This window comes from Saccopteryx leptura, chromosome 10, assembly GCF_036850995.1.
Source record: "Saccopteryx leptura isolate mSacLep1 chromosome 10, mSacLep1_pri_phased_curated, whole genome shotgun sequence".
NCBI lineage: Eukaryota > Metazoa > Chordata > Mammalia > Chiroptera > Emballonuridae > Saccopteryx > Saccopteryx leptura.
In genome coordinates this window covers 21,100,274-21,118,347 of record NC_089512.1, presented here as the reverse complement: position 1 = coordinate 21,118,347, position 18,074 = coordinate 21,100,274, and the positions used below count along the sequence as shown (strand labels likewise).

Sequence of the window (18,074 nt, the reverse complement as noted above, 5' to 3'; positions counted from 1 at the left end):
AAAGCCTCTCAATAGAAAATTTTGTTGTGTTTCTTAAAAGCATTCAGCTGTCACTAACTGTGACCAGTGCAACTATAAATAAAGCACCTTCTTTGAGACATTCTTAGCAGTGAGGAGGACAAGATGCAACTCAACCAAGTAGCCCTTTTGCCTTCAGTGGATCTCCTCTGAATAAGAGTATCCCTCTCACAACCGTTTTGATCAATCATCAGTCTACATTCTTTTTATTTATTATTAAGTATTAAGAACAACCTGACAGTGAGGCTCAGGAATATATCATTTCTATTCACCTTGAAGCCATACTGGCTACAATTTAATTTTATAATACCAAACATTAGAAATGTTATGCTTTAGAGATATGAAATGTAAGTACTACCCCAGAGAGCCACTAGAAATAAAAACTACTAAATCTAAAGGATTATTGTATCTATATAGGAAGTATAACTAATATAGCTAAAAAATTACTTTTAAAATTTAGTACTAACAGTAGATTCAGGATATCATGGCCCATATTCCAGAAGGGTAGACACATCATCTATATAGTTCACTACTGTTTTCTTTGTATATATAAATATTACAGTGGTTGATAATTATTTGTCTAATTCTTTTCTTTGCTAGGACCTTGGGAAAAAAATTAAGATATATCAATTCATCTTAATTGATATAATAATTAATATTGGCAGGTTCTACAAATAGTCTTTTTAACTTTAAACTAAAGGAGAGTGTTTAAATATATATATATGGTCTTAAAAGAACAGTTGACTGTTATATGAATGCCAGTACTCACAGGTTGGGCTTGTCAGTCAGCCCGCCAGATGTATTCTTTATTTATTTCATGTACTTTACCTGTAATTCAGAGAGCAGGCTCAACGTGAATTTCTCAAAAGAAATTTTCCCACTGGCACAAGAACTTGAATTCTCAGTAATTCAGCAAGAAAGTTTTTCTACTCAGTTAACTGTTCTTGTTGTAAAGCCATTGGGGACCAATATATACTAACCTTTGATTACCAAAGATAAAAGGTACATCTTGTAAATTCCTGTAATAGTGTAATTTTTCACATAATCTGTTGAATGATAAGATCTAGTCCTCTGTCTATTCTTCATTCACAAGGAAGGAGTTGTGGTAATATCCTTATGTTCTTGGAGCAGAAGTAGAACTGGGGGTTTAGGGAGCTATAAGTCTGAGAAGATGATAGAAAGCAGTTAAAAGGAAAAAGGCTGATGGTTTATCTTCATGCCCCCTGTATTCCTTTGACCCAGTCTCTATGGATCAAGGCAGATAAATGGGGCATCAACCAATTGGGAGATTTCTGAAGTTGTTGGCATTGTTCTGGTAGTCTCAGCCTTCCACAAGACTCAGAACTGTCCCTGTAAATATTTAAGCCATATCAAAATGCAGCTGGAATCTGGATGAATATGGATTAGTTTACCAGATACTTGGGACTTTCACTATCCAGATGTGCAGGCTTGCCCAGGTAGCAACATCAGCATTTTACATTTTTCACCCCATCTACACCACAGTATTGGTTCTAAGACATCACCAATTAAAGATGAAATAGTACCCGAAACATCACTCAAAAAGAGGAGACACTTGTCAAACTATCAAATGCCTTCAATTATGTCAGTTCCAATTTCACAGATATTAAAATGTAGGAAAAATAAATCAAACCAAACCAAACGTGTCTTGGAAACTATGAATTTCAGTCACTTAGATTGAGATAAAAACAGAAGTATATACATAAGATAGGGTAATGTTATCTTATTTCCTTTATGGTATCAATCAAGGCTTAGTTTAACTTCAGCTTTAAAGACAAACTAGAACTTCTTTTTCCCCTCGAGACTTTGCAAACATTAGCCAGCTCCGACATACAATGCTGTTGTCCTGGGTCTTCTGCTTCCCTTCGAACGATGCTTTCTCTGTGCAGCCATAGGCTTTCTCAGCCTTCCAGTCTTCATTCTGTCTGCATCTTTTCTATCTTCTTCTTGTCTGTTGCTATATTAAGTGGGAAATTCTCTATCCGACAAGACTGCTTTAGTAAAAGCCAACAGGGGAAATACCATGATGACAAAGCGTCTAAACAACAGCATTTCTCCCCTTCATGTTCTTTTTCCAAACATACAGTGGTGACATTTTCTCTGTTTATTGACTTTTTTTTTTTTTTTTTGCTTTATTTTTAAAGTGATAAATCCCTTGTATCTCATTTGCTTGACAAGCTTCTGAAGATGTTCAAATGACTTGTAGTTCCCAGTTCACTTCTCCCTACTCTTGGTCAGCAACTTGGAGAAGAGGGGCCTCCAGTTTTCTGGCTGCATCTAATTCTTCCTGGGCTCCTGTTCATGGTTTGTCTCAGGTACCCTGGCTTCCCTGCTCCCTGGGGAAAGGTCTCTGCCATCTCAAGGATCATCTTCCTTCCCTGTATCGCTACTGACCAATCAAGGGCTGAAACAGTTTCTTTAGAAGTTCAACTGAGTTCAGCTAGAATTTCTAAGAGGAAATCTTACTAATAAAAGAGGTAAAGGCCCTGGCCGGTTGGCTCAGCGGTAGAACGTCAGCCTGGCGTGCGGGGGACCTGGGTTCGATTCCCGGCCAGGGCACATAGGAGAAGCGCCCATTTGCTTCTCCACCCCCCCCCCCTTCTTCTCTGTCTCTTTCTTCCCCTCCCGCAGCCCAGGCTCCATTGGAGCAAAGATGGCCCGGGCACTGGGGTTGGCTCCTTGGCCTCTGCCCCAGGCGCTAGAGTGGCTCTGGTCGCGGCAGAGCGATGCCCCGGAGGGGCAGAGCATCGCCCCCTGGTGGGAAGAGTGATGCCCCTGCTGGGCGTGCCAGGTGGATCCCGGTTGGGTGCATACGGGAGTCTGTCTGACTGTCTCTCCCCGTTTCCAGCTTCAGAAAAAAAAAAAAAAAGAGGTAAAAATTGAAAACACTCAAATTCCATTTTTAAATATAAATTTAACTGAAATTCAAAATTGTTTTTAAGTCAATTATTTATTTACTTATTAATTTACCAAACAGTTGTTATGTTTGGAACAAGAGATGACAAGATGGACATAGCCAAGAATCTAGCTGAGACACAAACATGACAAAGTAGGGTCATATTAAGTCCCATTCTGTGTCACAGGGGCAGAACACAGGCGATAATTAGTGCTACAAGGCAAAGAGAGCTTTAAGAGGCTGTGATGTCTAGTTTGAGACGAGAAGACTAGAATTTTAGATTTTCCTGCAGGTAGTCATGCATAGTTTCCAGCCAAAAACTATAGCAGCAACGCCTGGAAACCCAGGGCAGGGTGAGTTTGGTAAAAGATGGGGTTTAAAATTGCACAGGAAGATTGTGGACATCCGTGTGTGCTTAAGGATTTGATCACAAAGGGCTTTGACAGCTGTGTTTTATTTCAAAAGTAACCAAAGTCACTAAAAGAAAGGATCACAATGTGGTCAGTTTGCCTCTCACAAGAGTAGTCCTCTCAGTGCAATGTTAAGGCCAACAGATTAGAAAAATACTGCTAGCAAAGATAGGAGAAGATATTATAACCAAAGGATATTAGTAAACACTCAAACAAGAAATGATAATGTGGCCCTGGCCGGTTGGCTCAGCGGTAGAGCGTCGGCCTGGCGTGCGGGGGACCCAGGTTCGATTTCCGGCCAGGGCACACAGGAGAAGCGCCCATTTGCTTCTCCACCCCCCCCTCCTTCCTCTCTGTCTCTCTCTTCCCCTCCCGCAGACAAGGCTCCATTGGAGCAGAGATGGCCCGGGCGCTGGGGATGGCTCATTGGCCTCTGCCCCAGGCGCTAGAGTGGCTCTGGTCGCGGTAGAGCGACCCCCCGGAGGGGCAGAGCATCGCCACCTGGTGGGCAGAGCATCGCCTCTGGTGGGCGTGCTGGGTGGATCCCGGTCGGGCACATGCGGGAGTCTGTCTGACTGTCTCTCCCCGTTTCCAGCTTCAGAAAAAATAAAAAAAATAAAAATAAATAAAAATAAAAAAAAGAAATGATAATGTTAAAACACTGACCATACATCAAACTTACTTATCTAACTTGGCAATAAGTGTCTGGAATTCAGGAAAGTCCCTTGAGTTTGAGACCAAGATTCAAGACTCACCAAGACATAAGTAATAGTGGGGGTGAAAATCATCACTGTACAGAGAGAGAGAGAAGAGGAAGCCCTGGCCCTGAGTGCTGGCACCTCAAAGGCAGATGGAACACACAACACCAAAGTAGAATTGCTCTCTGAATGGTCAGAAGCAAATTTGGAGAGAGGCTCACAGGAGCTAAAGGAAAGGAGGTTTGAAAGAAAACAATCACTGGTGCAATGATTCAAATTAATCAAGTATAACTTGGAATGTCTTGTCTCAGGAACATGCAGTATAGTCTCCCTTCTGTAGACCTAGTCCTAGGCAATGCTTTTGTCCACTGTCTCATTTGACCCTCACGTCTCTTCAGAGAGGGACTGGCTACGTGTAGCCCAGGGAGTGTTCTTTCAGCAGGTGAAAGCAGACACCTGCCTTATATCTGAGTCTGCCTGGAGAAACCAAGCATTCTCTAGTCACCTGACCATGCCAGAACCATTTTCGGGTAAAGCCCTATCATTTGTCTCTTACGAAGGCAAGGAGTTCATTGCCTCACATTCCCTTTCAGTAAGTGCTCCCATAGTCTGTCCTCAATTTTGCCCTGAGCATGCTGTTTCCTAGAATTAGTTCCCTTAATAGAACATAAGTTAAAAGCCCCCCCTTTTTTTATAGACACAGAGTGAGAGTCAGAGAGAGGGATAGATAGGGACAGACAGACAGGAACGGAGAGAGATGAGAAGCATCAATCATCAGTTTTTCTTCTTTTTTTTTTTTTTTTGTATTTTTCTGAAGCTGGAAATGGGAAGGCAGTCAGACAGACTCCCGCATGCACCTGACCGGGATCCACTGGGCATTCCCACCAGGGGGCGATGCTCTGCCCATCCGGGGCGTTGCTTTGTCATGACCAGAGCCATTCTAGCACCTGGGGCAGAGACCAAGGAGCCATCCCAGGCGCCCGGGCCATCTTTTGCTCCAATGGAGCCTCGGCTGTGGGAGGAGAAGAGAGAGACAGAGAGGAAGGAGAGGGGGAGGGGTGGAGAAGCAGATGGGCGCCTCTCCTGTGTGCCCTGGCCGGGAATCGAACCCGGGACTTCCGCATGCCAGGCTGATGCTCTACCACTGAGCCAACCGGCCAGGGCCCAATCATCAGTTTTTCGTTGTGACATCTTAGTTGTTCATTGATTGCTTTCTTATATGTGCCTTGACTGCAGGCCTTCAGCAGACTGAGTAACCCCTTGCTCGAGCCAGTGACCTTGGGTCCAAGCTGGTGAGCTTTGCTCAAACCAGATGAACCCACACTCAAACTGGTGACCTTGGGGTCTCGAACCTGGGTTCTCAGCATCCCAGTCCGATGCTACCCACTGCGCCACCGCCTGGTCAGGCGAAAGTCCCTTTTCTTTGCCCAAAAGATTTACTTAGTATCCATCATACTATAGTTTCCTGGTGATTTTTTTGGTTACTCTGTGCTATCTTTGATATCCACACTTCTGCTATCACTTGGGAAACCCATAATATCTCAGCCTGATGGCTATTTTGACTTATGAATTGTTGCTACCTTCCACAACTAGAAACACTGTACCATGAACCCTGAGGTTTCAGTGTTTATCAGTCTTTATTCTTGACCTCCTGCCATTCTTACCCTGATCCTTCTATAGGTAGTAACCCCCCACCCCCACCATTCTACCACTGCTCTTCTGTATTTAATTAACCCAGCAAAACTAAACATCTCCTGGCATTTCCAAGTATATCACTGACGCAAGCTTCTGGTCAATACTACTTTTACAAATGACTTGCCTTTTTCCCCCTTTATGAATTTAAAACTTTAAATACATCATAAAGTCTATAATGTGCTTTTTTGTAAGGAAATAGGTTTTCTCACATTATAAAAGTAATTCTTATTATACACAACTTAAAAGAGTCAGAAAAAAATATATATATATAAAGGAAAATCTGTCATTTATGTTTGTATGCCCCAATATTTTGACATTTAACAGTGTGGAAAAATTAAGTTTTTGTCTTGTTTCTAGTCAGAGATTAAAAAGTTTTTGTTTTATTTGTTGACACGTAGTTATACATAATCTTGTATTATTATTTCTTCACTAAAGGGCCTGTTTTCCAAAGAGAAATGCTGCTAAGTAAATATAAACAAAGTTAAGTGAGGTTTTTCTGCAATAGCAGTACTGAAGCATATATAAAACATTTTCAAGCCCTTCTACACACATTATCTTTTAAGTCATTTTATTTACTGATTTAACAATCAACAACTAACAGTTATAGTAAATACTGTTAAAATTGGTTATAAGAAGTAAGCTCCTTAAAGATGACATTCAGAAAATTATTTGCCTTTCTGAACTCATCTTGTGCAAATTCATAACACAACACTTACTAAAGCTTGTACTATTTACTACATATTTTCTAAAGTGTTGCTTTAAAGCTGATCATAGAAGATTGGAAATTCTTGTGATTATTCATTTGTAACTCATCCAATTATGATGACTCATGCACCAGGGCAGAATTTAGAAAAAGGAGAAAAGTTAGGCTAAAATATTAATGTTTCAAAATTTCAGGAATTTCGGTGTGTATCTGTCTGCATGAAGTTTACTGCCTCAAACTTTTTGATCCCCATTTACACTAGAGTGTAAAAATGGTTGGAAAAGTTATGAAAACAATTCTATCAGCCTACCTTTTCATTGGCTTTGTAATGACCAATGATCCCCTGCCTCTTAGATAAGACCATTATAGTCGAGAAGATCTTTCTGAAGTGGTAATGCTTACTTCCTGATATGTATCTTTAAGCAATATTTCCAAGTTCTTACCTTTGCATTTAATCTGTTAATCATTTAAAGTTATGAATATAAAATATTTAGCTCCAAAGTCAAACTGATGTGGCTCAGTTAATCCTCTATAATGTTGAAAACAATTATGGTACCTTAATTGCTCCAATAAACCACATTTTAAAATGTCTTCTAAAATATTTAGCTCTTATGGCTCTTATAGTATAGACTCTGTCTGGAAGGACTAGACATATTCTATTTTGGCTAAAATAGTCAGCCAAGATTCAGCTGATGCTGAAAAATGATAAAAACAAATACCCATTTTGTTTTAAATAAATTATAATTGCGAAATAATGTGAACTTGACAAATCGAAGATATTTGTGAATCTAAAAGCCCTTTTTGAAAGAGTGACAGGATCAAACATCACTTTTCTGCATATGCGGTATGACATTTCCATTTTGTTCCAAGTTATTTTACTTTTTGTGTGCCCCTGGAGTTTATAAACATGCCATAAAACTTGGTAATTACATAATGATGATTTCATGGTTCTAGCTTAGTATAAAGGTAGCCAGACATAAGAGCAAAACTGATTTTCTTTTTTATCTGTATGGAAGGAAACAAAAGGAAATTTAATGCAAAATCTGCATTAAGACCATGCCAGAATTATAACTCAGCAATCTGTTACACATAAAATGAAAACCAGATGCAGCCAAGTGTTTATGACTATGTTATGATATTCAGCCAACAGGTGAAGTTCAAACAACCTTCTGTTGAACTCATGCCTTGTTTTGTTACCCACAATGTTTCAAATGCATATGACTTGACACTATCTCTTGTTGTCCCCTCTTGCCAAAGGTACTCAGAGTCAGGACTGTTTCTAGGCAAAATGATGAAGTAGGTGAAACTTGTGTTCATTCCCTACCCTTTTGCAATGGCAGTCTCACCTTAAATTCTTTCTACCTCCCTGTCTCACATGCCTACTCTAGTTGTACATTGCTCTGGATTTACCCTCTGTTCACTAGGAGGCTCATACTCTTTCTTGTTATCCAATTCCTCTTTCATTGTATAGTTTTCTTGCTCCAAAAATGTTCAGTGTCTTTCCAAGAGGAGCCAGGCCATCACGATGCTCCCTTCTTTCCTTTGGAGTGTTACTTCCCATTGCTCCACTCCAGAGTTCTACTGCAGATGTGTCACCCCTCTTGCTTTTGTTATTTACACACTTGATTCCATGCTATTCCTTTTGCCTCAGCAGGCCTTCACCACTCATCTCCAGCCATGGAAATACTAATCCCCTTTCAAGGCTCTACTCAGCTGTACCTCCTCCAGGTCCCTTTCCTGATCATGCCAGCCTCTCTCCGCTGTGCCTCATCCGTATCACTCATATGGTACTTACCACTTGTTGCTATGTATCGTAATATGTATGTGCCTTGTCTCCAGGCACTGTGGGGGAGTCTTCCAAAGGTAATCTCATTTAAATTTCACAACAATCTGATGAGGTATTTTACCACTTAACAGTTAAGGAAACGGAGGCTCAAATAGCTTAAATAATTTTCCCAAGGTCACACTGCTAGAAAATAATAGGGCTAAGACCTAAACTCAAGTCCAAAACATATATTTTTTCCACTAAGCCATGTTGCCAGTTTTCAGTTCTTTTCCATCTTCTGAAAGATAGATGGAGCTTCAAAACAAAGAAGAGGCCAATTTAGCCTTTCTGATGATCAAAGATGTACTCAACAAATAGATAGAGTTTATTGGTAATTTCTGTATTCCTAGATAGAACAGATTAGTTAACTATAATCCATGAGAATTCAAGCAAAATGTGATAAAGAGAAAAAATAATCCATATCTAAAGTTACCAGAACAAACACAGCATAAGGGGAGAATGTTCCAGAACATTTATAATTCAAGGAGGGCTAGCTAGCATTGGATTTGAGCAGTATTGGGCAGTCAGTACAAGGAAAAGAGGTAAGTGCAAGGTTGACTAGGGAAGGCTATAAGTCACCCAGGATTATAACAATTTGGGGTGGCTAGGAGACCAAATATATAATTATCATCCTAAATCCCTCAGATACATTGACAGTATCTTTATTTAAGTCCAATTTTGTCATTCTGCCCTGGTGTAGCATCTTGGATAAGCTTGGGGAGAGAAGCTTAGTGTTTTTAAGGGCAAAGTCTTATCCCAAATGGACTGCTTTTACATCTGTCCTCAGTAGCACTCAGGATCATGGAGTTTCAGCTCACGCTAGCCATCTCCATTCTGGAATGAGTTCAGCTTTGGGTCTTCCTCTTGCTAGTCACGTGGCAGAGGAAAAATTTTAGACTTTGGATCTCTATCTGCTTTTGCACCATAGGCAACCCAATAATCTGCTTTCCTTCCTGCTCTGTTATTCTTAGGTCATTTCCCATACCCCTAGCTTGTCCTATTATCAGTTGCATATTTCTTTAACATGAGTATGATGCAGTTATTGTTAAACATCTTTTCTCAGTGCACCTCTATTAACTTCTGACAGTCACTCAGCTTTGCAAACACCATTTCAATTTATGTATGCTCTCTGTTCGCTAATCCCATTCATGTTTGTTCCTGATAGCAATCTTAAATAATTAAAAAAAATTATTATTTAGAGAAAATACTGCATATAATCTAAGCTTGAAGGTAGCAGGCTATACTGAACTTGAGGCCCTATCCCAGGAAGGCTGAGGTTTTTTGCTCCAGTTTTGTGCAAAATTTGAGGAATTCAACAAACCTAACAGGAAAACCACCTTCAAACACACTGGGAAAAAACTCAAACACTGAAGCTTAGTTTTCTTTTCTTTAAAGTTCAATGATTTTTCTTATTCTCTACAAAAGTCCTCAAATCTAATTTACTTTCTGTCTTACCTTCAATTTTCAAATAGTTATAGATTCACAGAAATTGCAAAAGAAATGAAAAGGGAGGTCTGGTATAACCCTTGCCTCGTGTTGCCCAATTTGGTTACATCTTATATATAAGTATAGTTCGCTAGCAAAGTCAGGAAATTGACATTGGTCTAATTCACTTTTAAATTTCAAAACAGAAAATAAATATACCCCGAATACAACCAATTCTGGAAAACAAAGGGTGATCTGTACATATGACCACCGAGTTACCCCATGCTGTTAGTGATGATCCTCAGATCTCATTTTATCCCTAGGTCAAGGTTACAGCAGAGCTGGTGAAGGGAACCCACATCTGAAGACTTAGTTTGGAATCAGGTTCTGCCTCCAGACGTGTGACCTTGAGCAAGTCACTTGACCTCTCCACGCTTCAGTATCTTTATCTATAAAACGTAGAAAGCATTTCTCCCGCTTGTTCTGTAGGGAGGGCTGTGGCGAGGATCAAGTGTGATGGTGTGTATGAAGGGATGAGGTAGGCTGTGAATCAGCAGTCATGAAAGTTTATATTCTTTTCTCAAACTACTGCCAGTTACAGAAGAGTAGTTTTCCAGATGTAGTTTTCATCTTAGAAATAGAATAAAACTGCCCCCTTACTAGCCACAAGGTCTAGAATTTCCATCATGTATAAATGACCTTGCTTTTCTACCACTCTTAGTAGGGCAGATACTAGCAATGTATTGGACAAGCACTCCGTGACTCATTACCTACAGACCCCGGAGGCATACGATCTATTTTAAAATAAATATTTCTTCACATTTTCTTCTAAAAGGTCGAATACATTTTAAGTAGTATTTATTTTTATCCTGACTGCAGAATTCAGTCTTACTTTTTTTTTTTTTTTATGCCTCAAGATATACAATAGGTGGTCTTGACAATAGTGAGAAATTAGAAGGATACCAGATTAGACAGCAGATGCTTTATAAAGTAGAAATGGAAATACTTCCAGATGCATTGTTCCTTGGTTTGTTTGGATATATAACATAAAATTCCCAGCTCACTGGTAGATCCTGGTGTGTGGGTAGTAAAAATGCTAGTCTTGGCAGTAACAGTGGAGAAATATATAGGAGAAAATAAACTTAAATCACGGAAAGTAAAGATAAAAGTCTTTGTGTGTAGTGAATATTTGGGCACCACAATAAAAATGTTAAGATCTATTTTCTCCCCTCTCCCTCTTATATGCAGGCTGGCATGGCTCTGACCTATGACCCCACAGCTGCCATACAGAATGGGTAAGTAGCCTACATTTTCTCTACTTTAATTGCGAAGTGGTCTTTGAACTCTGAAATCAGTACCAAAGAAAAATGTTCCAATCTGTCTTTTGTTTTTAAATCTTTACCCAAAAACTGGAAACCAAACATTTCTGACCATTGTATTTGCTTGACTTCCCCCGAGTGACTCTGACTTAAGAGCATGTCCTATGTCACCCACTCTCACAATTCGTCTGCCCGTATTAAACTCTATATGTTCTCTTCAGAAATATCTTTATTTATAACAAACCTTAAGGGGAAAAAGTGAAGTTTCGCTCCCAGTCTGAGCAGTCGAAAGGGAACTTTGAGTGGGGGGTGCCTGGTCCACAGTGCACATTTCTGCCTTTTCCTGCAGGTCACCACTTTGGTACCACGTTGATATTGACTCAGATTATTCCTTAACCTTAAATCACCTGCCATGTGATATGTCTTTGTCTGTGTCTTCTATTAACACGCCTATTAGATATTTATAACGATGAATATTTCCCTCATGAAACAAATTTTCTTTAAGATGCTGAGGATGCCTATTGATTCTATCTACTCTCTTCTGATACAGAACATATATATTTTCAACAATCAGTCCCTATCTTCAATACCTTCCTGTACACTGAACATTACTTTCAGCCTATAGCTATATACACTCAAGTCTCTCCATTCTTTTCACAGGTAAACCTCAGTCTTCTATAGATGCTGTCTTACTGTAGTCTTTTCTAATTCACCCTATTAACGTATTAATTAGGGTCTCAAACTTTACTGGAGTTTGGAGTTTCCATTGCTGATGTCCACCCCCCCCCCCCCCCGGGATCTCCAAATTTATCATTTATAACTAACTTATTTAGTCCTTTTTAAAAAAAACAAAACAACAACAACAACAACAAAAAAAAAAAACCCATGCCTCATTTGGTGGTTTAAAACCATTTATGCCTTCTTGAGACTTTCTTATTGTTTGGATCTCACACTCCAACTTTTGTTGATCCTCCTTCCCCACTCTTACTGCTCGTTTAATATCTTCTTATTCCACCTCTTCTGCCCACTTTCACTTAACTTTCTCTAGGGCTTAGTCTTTTTTTCACTGTTGTCTCTCCCGGTTGATCTCATCTACTCCTCTTGCTCTTAGGAACTGAAGACTCCAAAGTCTGTTCTTAAAGTTCATACTCAGATACATAGCCCTATGACCTGTATTTCTAATGGTTTAGTAGGTATTGCTGCTGGATATCTTTATATATTCCCAAATAGGTCATTCTCTCATCAACTCTTCATAATATAAACCAAACGAATGCAAGTGAAAACCAAATATCAAATTATTTGTTCCTCTTTTTAATTTACTCTAAAACCATTTAGACTAGGAACTCCAGTTCTCTGGTTTTTCCCTCCTTCTACATTCTTTATGATCAAATTGGTCATTAACAGTTATTTAATATATCTTTGAATTATATCATCACTCAACCCTTGCCCCTGCTGCTTGCTGAGTTCATTCATTCACCATGCTCTACTCACCTCTAGTATAACTCTCTTCCAATTTTCACATTGCTTTTTCAATATTGTTTTCGAAGCAAAGTATGATCTTAGGAATCATATACCTGCCAAGTTTAAAGTATTAGGTAGACTTTACTAACTAAAGAACAAAACTAGAACTTCCAAGAATGGCACCAAAAGAACTACATGGTTTAATGCTGCAACTGAATGGGACCTTCTGTGAATCTCAGAATATCTCACAACTTTATATCTCTGTGTCTTTTTGCTCATGGAATTCTCTCTGCCTGGAGTTGAGGCATAGTATTATCTCTCTCCCCCTCCCTCTATCTTTCTCTCTCCCTTCCCTTCCTCTCTCCTATTCTCCCTCCCTTTCTTTTCTCCTTTCTCTCTCTCTTTCTTTCTACATAGCTCTCATTTAAATGACAACATCATATCATACCAGGCAGAGCTAGTTCCACAATTTTTTCATAAGAACAGTGTAAGCAGTGGTTAAAAGGCAGACTTTAAGAACAACCTGTCCAGATATGCATCCAAATTCTGTCATTCAGCAGAAGTGGGCAAGTTGGTTGTCTTCCTCTTTTGTGAAGTGGAGATCATAGTAACAGTACCTTATCATAAGACTTAGTAAAGATTAAAGGCACTGTGTATGGTATAATATAATCTTCGGTGTACATGTTGATGGTACTGTTACACTATTATTGATGTTCTCAAGATGCATTTGGGTCCTTTCATCATGCAGCCATTGACACTCATATTTATTTCCCTACTGGACTGTTAACTCGATGAAAGCAGGTCCCATGTCTTATTCATCTGTATAGACTCTTGAATTTAGTATTATGCATGCCAAGTCAGAAATAGAAATGTAACTGATGGCGTCTATTTGGCTCCAGCAAGTTAGCATAAGGTAAATAATTTCCCTTCCTGAGTTCAACCCACTCTGCCCCTATGTGACACCTTTATCTGATTCTCCTTAAATACAACCTCCAGTTTCACTCAAAGCATCCAAACTGCCCTTGACTTTCTCATATCCTGGGATAAGAATGAAGTTTGGGAAGCCTTAGACTATCCATTGTGTTGTTTGTGACAAGAAGATAAAAATGTTATATAATGAAATTGAAAAAAAAAAGATTGTAGCTAATTGATCTTATCCATCTTATACTTAATATAGATGATTTTTAAATGTTTGCTTATTTTTGGTTTTATTACCCTATATGGTGACTATATGGTGACATTTGAATGAAAGGGAACTAGTAGAACAATTTATTTCTATGCATGTAAGATGTCAAAATAACCACAGTTATATTCTCAACATACTGTCCCTTGAGTTAACATTAACACGTGTCTTTTAGAAGTATAGAATGTGATTTAGATAATTTAGCATGTTATGAACAGCATAAGTGTCCATAATGATGTATTTTATTTCCTATTCATATTGCTGTATTCGATCTAGCAGTCAAACCTACCTCAGAGAGCAGTAATCTAACAGACACAGAAGTATTTATTGCTGTAGGGAAGAAACTGGTCCCATTTTACATAGAACAAATGAGTCTCCAAAGAAAGATTGCAACTCACTCTTATCCAGTTAATATTATTAAACACCGCTTCATGCTAACTCGGTTCAGTTCAACAAACTCTCATTTTTCTCTTTTGAGTATCTACCTATTGCTCTATCTAAAATCGTTTTAGTAATACAGATTTGAAAAAGAAAATACTCACATCATATCAGGGACAATGGACATGAAGACAATTTTAGTATGAGATATAGTGGAAATGGTATTGCAGTCAAAGCATGGAGTAGAATGAGATTTATGTATAGATTGACTCTTATCTGTATAAAATATTTCCAAAAGAGAACACAAGAAATGGTGAGAGCGGTTCTCTGGGGAATGACAATGGAAATGAGAGTGATAGGGACTTAATTTTCACTGTTTAGGTTTTCATATTCTTTTCAAAAAAGAAAGAAAGAAAGAAAGAAAGAAAGAAAGAAAGAAAGAAAGAAAGAAAGAAAGGAAGGAAGGAAGGAAGGAAGGAAGGAAGGAAGGAAGGAAGGAAGGAAGGAAGGAAGGAAAGAAAAAGAAAGAAAGAAAGAAAGAAAGAAAGAAAGAAAGAAAGAAAGGAAGAAAGAAAGAAAGAAAGAAAGAAAGAAAGAAAGAAAGAAAGAAGAAAGAAAGAAAGAAAGAAAGAAAGAAAGAAAGAAAGAAAGAAAGAAATTAAGGCCATAGGACCACAGAGGGGAGGCATTCTAATGAGGGATTAGAAAGCTTCTGGTTGGGGCCCTGGTACTACCTTTTTCTCTTGCACATGTCCCTTGTCATAACTGAAGCATCTATTTGATGATCCTGTGGTGTCTGCTAGCTGTATACTAAGCCATAGGATTTTCTGAGTATCATAAGCAAATCTGTGGCTAGGTTGTAGCTAGTAGCTATTCAAACTGCGTGTAGAGTTAAATGTTCTGAACGCCATACCCTCTACATTAACAAACAGCATAAAACTGAAATGAATACGCCCAAATTTAGCTTGATTTCTAGCTAATGAAGGACACACCTTTTGTAAATATGGACCATGGTGGGTCTGTGCTGTTTGCATTCAGGCAGTAGAAGACATCAGTTTTGTCATCCGCTTAAATCTATCTAAAATATTGATTTTTAAAAGTTAGTTCAATGTCACTTCTATCTAAAGCTTTGAAGGTTACAGTGAAGAAGTATCTGGGGTACAGATGAAAAAGTAAAAACTGTAGTCTGCTTTACTGTGGGTAAACTTATGAGAATGAAAAGGAAAAAAAAAAGGTCTCTTCTTTCAGAGCTATCCAGCATAACTCTATAATTTGTTATTACTTTTGCCCTATTGCTTTTTTAGTAGTCCAATATCAAATTCCATCACTTTCAAATATGAGGTGGGAGGTGGGGAAGAACTCATTCCTATATTCGGAATCTCATTTTTCCTATGCCTTTTTACTAAGGGCTGCAGCGTGGAAGCCTTTTGGATTGCTTTATTTGAATAAAATGCATTCTTGGGAAAGATATGAAAAGGAATGTGTTCTATGGCACTGGCTTGCCAGCTGTTTTATATGGGCATTTGATATTAAGTGATACAGAAACCTTATCTTATTACACTAGACTGGGAATCTAATGTGAAGGACACATTGGCATTACAGTAAAAATAACCAATAACTTGTTAATCTTACGCTATAGTGTTACCCCGAGGACAGGATTCATGGTTCTGACTAATAATATTGCCTGTGGACAGAAAAGACAAGCTGCTGCTGTCTGTTTCAGTGCACAAATAAATTTTGTATGGTTTTCTACTGTAAAAAAAAAAAATTCTACCCTAGGGTTATTGATATATTCATGGTATTTTTATTGTCAGTGAAATAAGATTTCACCACATTACTCCTGATTGCCAAATCCCCCGCAGTTGACTTTTCTGCAAGCAAAACAATGTCTTATTAGGGACTTAGACTTGCATTTTCTGGATTTGTGGAGGCCAGTTACTTTAAATGCCAGAGAACCATGTAAATCTTTCCACTCCTTAAAAATACTAAGTTTTCGAAAAGCGAGCTTAGCGTTACATCGATAGACCCTGCTTAGTTAACTTCTTTTCACCACTTTGGCATTTGCTCTTTTGTTCATGAGCAACCTTTCTGGGAGTAACTAGTTCATATTCCTAAGGTAGGGTTTCTCTGTCGACATTTTGGGTCAGGGAAGTGTTACTGTGGAAGCTGTCGTGTGCATTGTAAGATGTGTAGCAACCTCTATATACTAGGAGCCAGCAGCGGTGCCCTCCCCTCCCAACCTGCTTGTGACAACGAAAAATGTCTTTAGATCCTGCCAGAGGTCCCCTGGGAAACAAAATCACTTCTGATTCAGGACCACTGAGCAAAGTCTAAAAGGAACACTTGTCATGCACGTAATGTTATGTCAATTTTGGCAAAAAAAAAAAAAAAAAATCTCTTAAGGGAGTCAACTATTCCCAGGAAAGTAATTTATTAAAGAATTCTGGCCCTGGTTGGTTGGCTCAGTGGTAGAGCATCGGCCTGGCATGCGGGGGACCCGGGTTCTGTTCCCGGCCAGGAGAAGCGCCCATCTGCTTCTCCACCCTTCCCCCTCTCCTTCCTCTCTGTCTCTCTCTTCCCCTCCCGCAGCCAAGGCTCCATTGGAGCAAAGATGGCCGGGCGCTGGGGATGGCTCCTTGGCCTCTGCCCCAGGCGCTAGAGTGGCTCTGGTCGCTGCAGAGCGATGCCCCAGAGGGGCAGAGCATCGCCCCCTGGTGGGCAGAGCATCGCCCCTGGTGGGCGTGCTGGGTGGATCCCGGTCGGGCGCATGCGAGAGTCTGTCTGACTGTCTCTCCCTGTTTCCAGCTTCAGAAAAATACAAAAAAAAGAATTCATTACTGGTTTTTTAAACTAGCATTTGCAAAGCATAATACATGTATAACAGATACAGAAAAACAAAACTAAACGAAAAACAAAACCATCAAGTCACAAGTTCAGAATGACCTTAGTCTTGTAATTATGGCTAACAAGCTCCGTCAAGTTTCTTTTCTGTTTCCTAGTAACGCAACAGGCATACAGTACTTGAGATATTTATTTGGATTTTAAAAGAAATGTGCTGGTTATGTGGAAGTCATTTTAAATCATGACAGATGCATGGCAGGGACTGAGAAAAAGCGAAGAGGTTGTGGAACTCCTTCTGCAGGTTTCTTTTTGGAGCCTGGCCCCATATATTTTCTTTAGACCCTGGACCTCTAAACCCAAGATGCAATAGGAACCTCTCTTGTCATGGTTGAAGTAAGGGTTTCTTGTAAGTTCTTCTGGTTTGTTTGGACTTGGGAAGAGCTTATATCAGAATACCAGAATTAGGGAATCAAGACAGTGTGCTGAGTCCGTTCTTCCCAGTATTATTTCCCGTTCTAAATGACTCTGACTTTAGTGGCGACATTGGAGCTTGTTTAGAAGTATGAAATATCATTCTTGTCTGACGGATAGGATTAGAGCAGATAGAACAAAAATGCATTCAGTGTACCCCCAAGGGTTCCTTTTGTTAGTATCAGTTTCATTGGCTGGTTTCTTTATGTTTCCGCTTTCTCTTTTCCCCCATAGAATTTTCTGTAGAGTCTGCCTGTCAGTCCAATCCTGATGGCTTTCATTTTCAATACTCCAATTGGTACATCTTACAAAATAAAGCAGCCATGCTGAAAAGCGATGGATTTACAATGCAGTTCAATGGTGTAAAAGGCTGAAACCGGATTTTGAACAGAAGTTAATAACTGCGTTGTAAATGAGAGGGGCTGTTTGTGGAATGGGCATGGTGCCTCCCGTGTCCTGATGAGTCCCAAATATGCCTGTCTGTTCACTGTCTCATAAGTAAGATTTGTCTTTTCTTTTTTTTTTTTTTTTATTCATTTTAGAGAGGAAAGGGAGAGACAGAGGAGAGACAGAAGGGGGGGGGGGAGGAGCTGGAAGCATCAACTCCCATATGTGCCTTGACCAGGCAAGCCCAGGGTTTCGAACCGGTGACCTCAGCATTTCCAGGTCAACGCTTTATCCACTGCGCCACCACAGGTCAGGCCAGTAAGATTTGTCAAAAGTAAAACCTGAA

The 18,074-nt window shown here is 39.4% G+C and overlaps 1 protein-coding gene across 4 annotated transcripts in view; it reads left to right on the top strand.

The window, feature by feature from the left end:
• Nucleotides 1-18,074, top strand: part of RBMS3 (RNA binding motif single stranded interacting protein 3) — a 1,408,740-nt gene that overhangs the window by 1,290,589 nt on the left and 100,077 nt on the right. For all 4 annotated transcript variants that reach the window (XM_066351336.1, XM_066351338.1, XM_066351337.1 and 1 more), the window contains one exon: nt 10,937-10,983. In XM_066351336.1, coding sequence (XP_066207433.1) covers nt 10,937-10,983 — 47 coding nt within the window. The remainder of the gene's footprint in view (nt 1-10,936; nt 10,984-18,074) is intronic.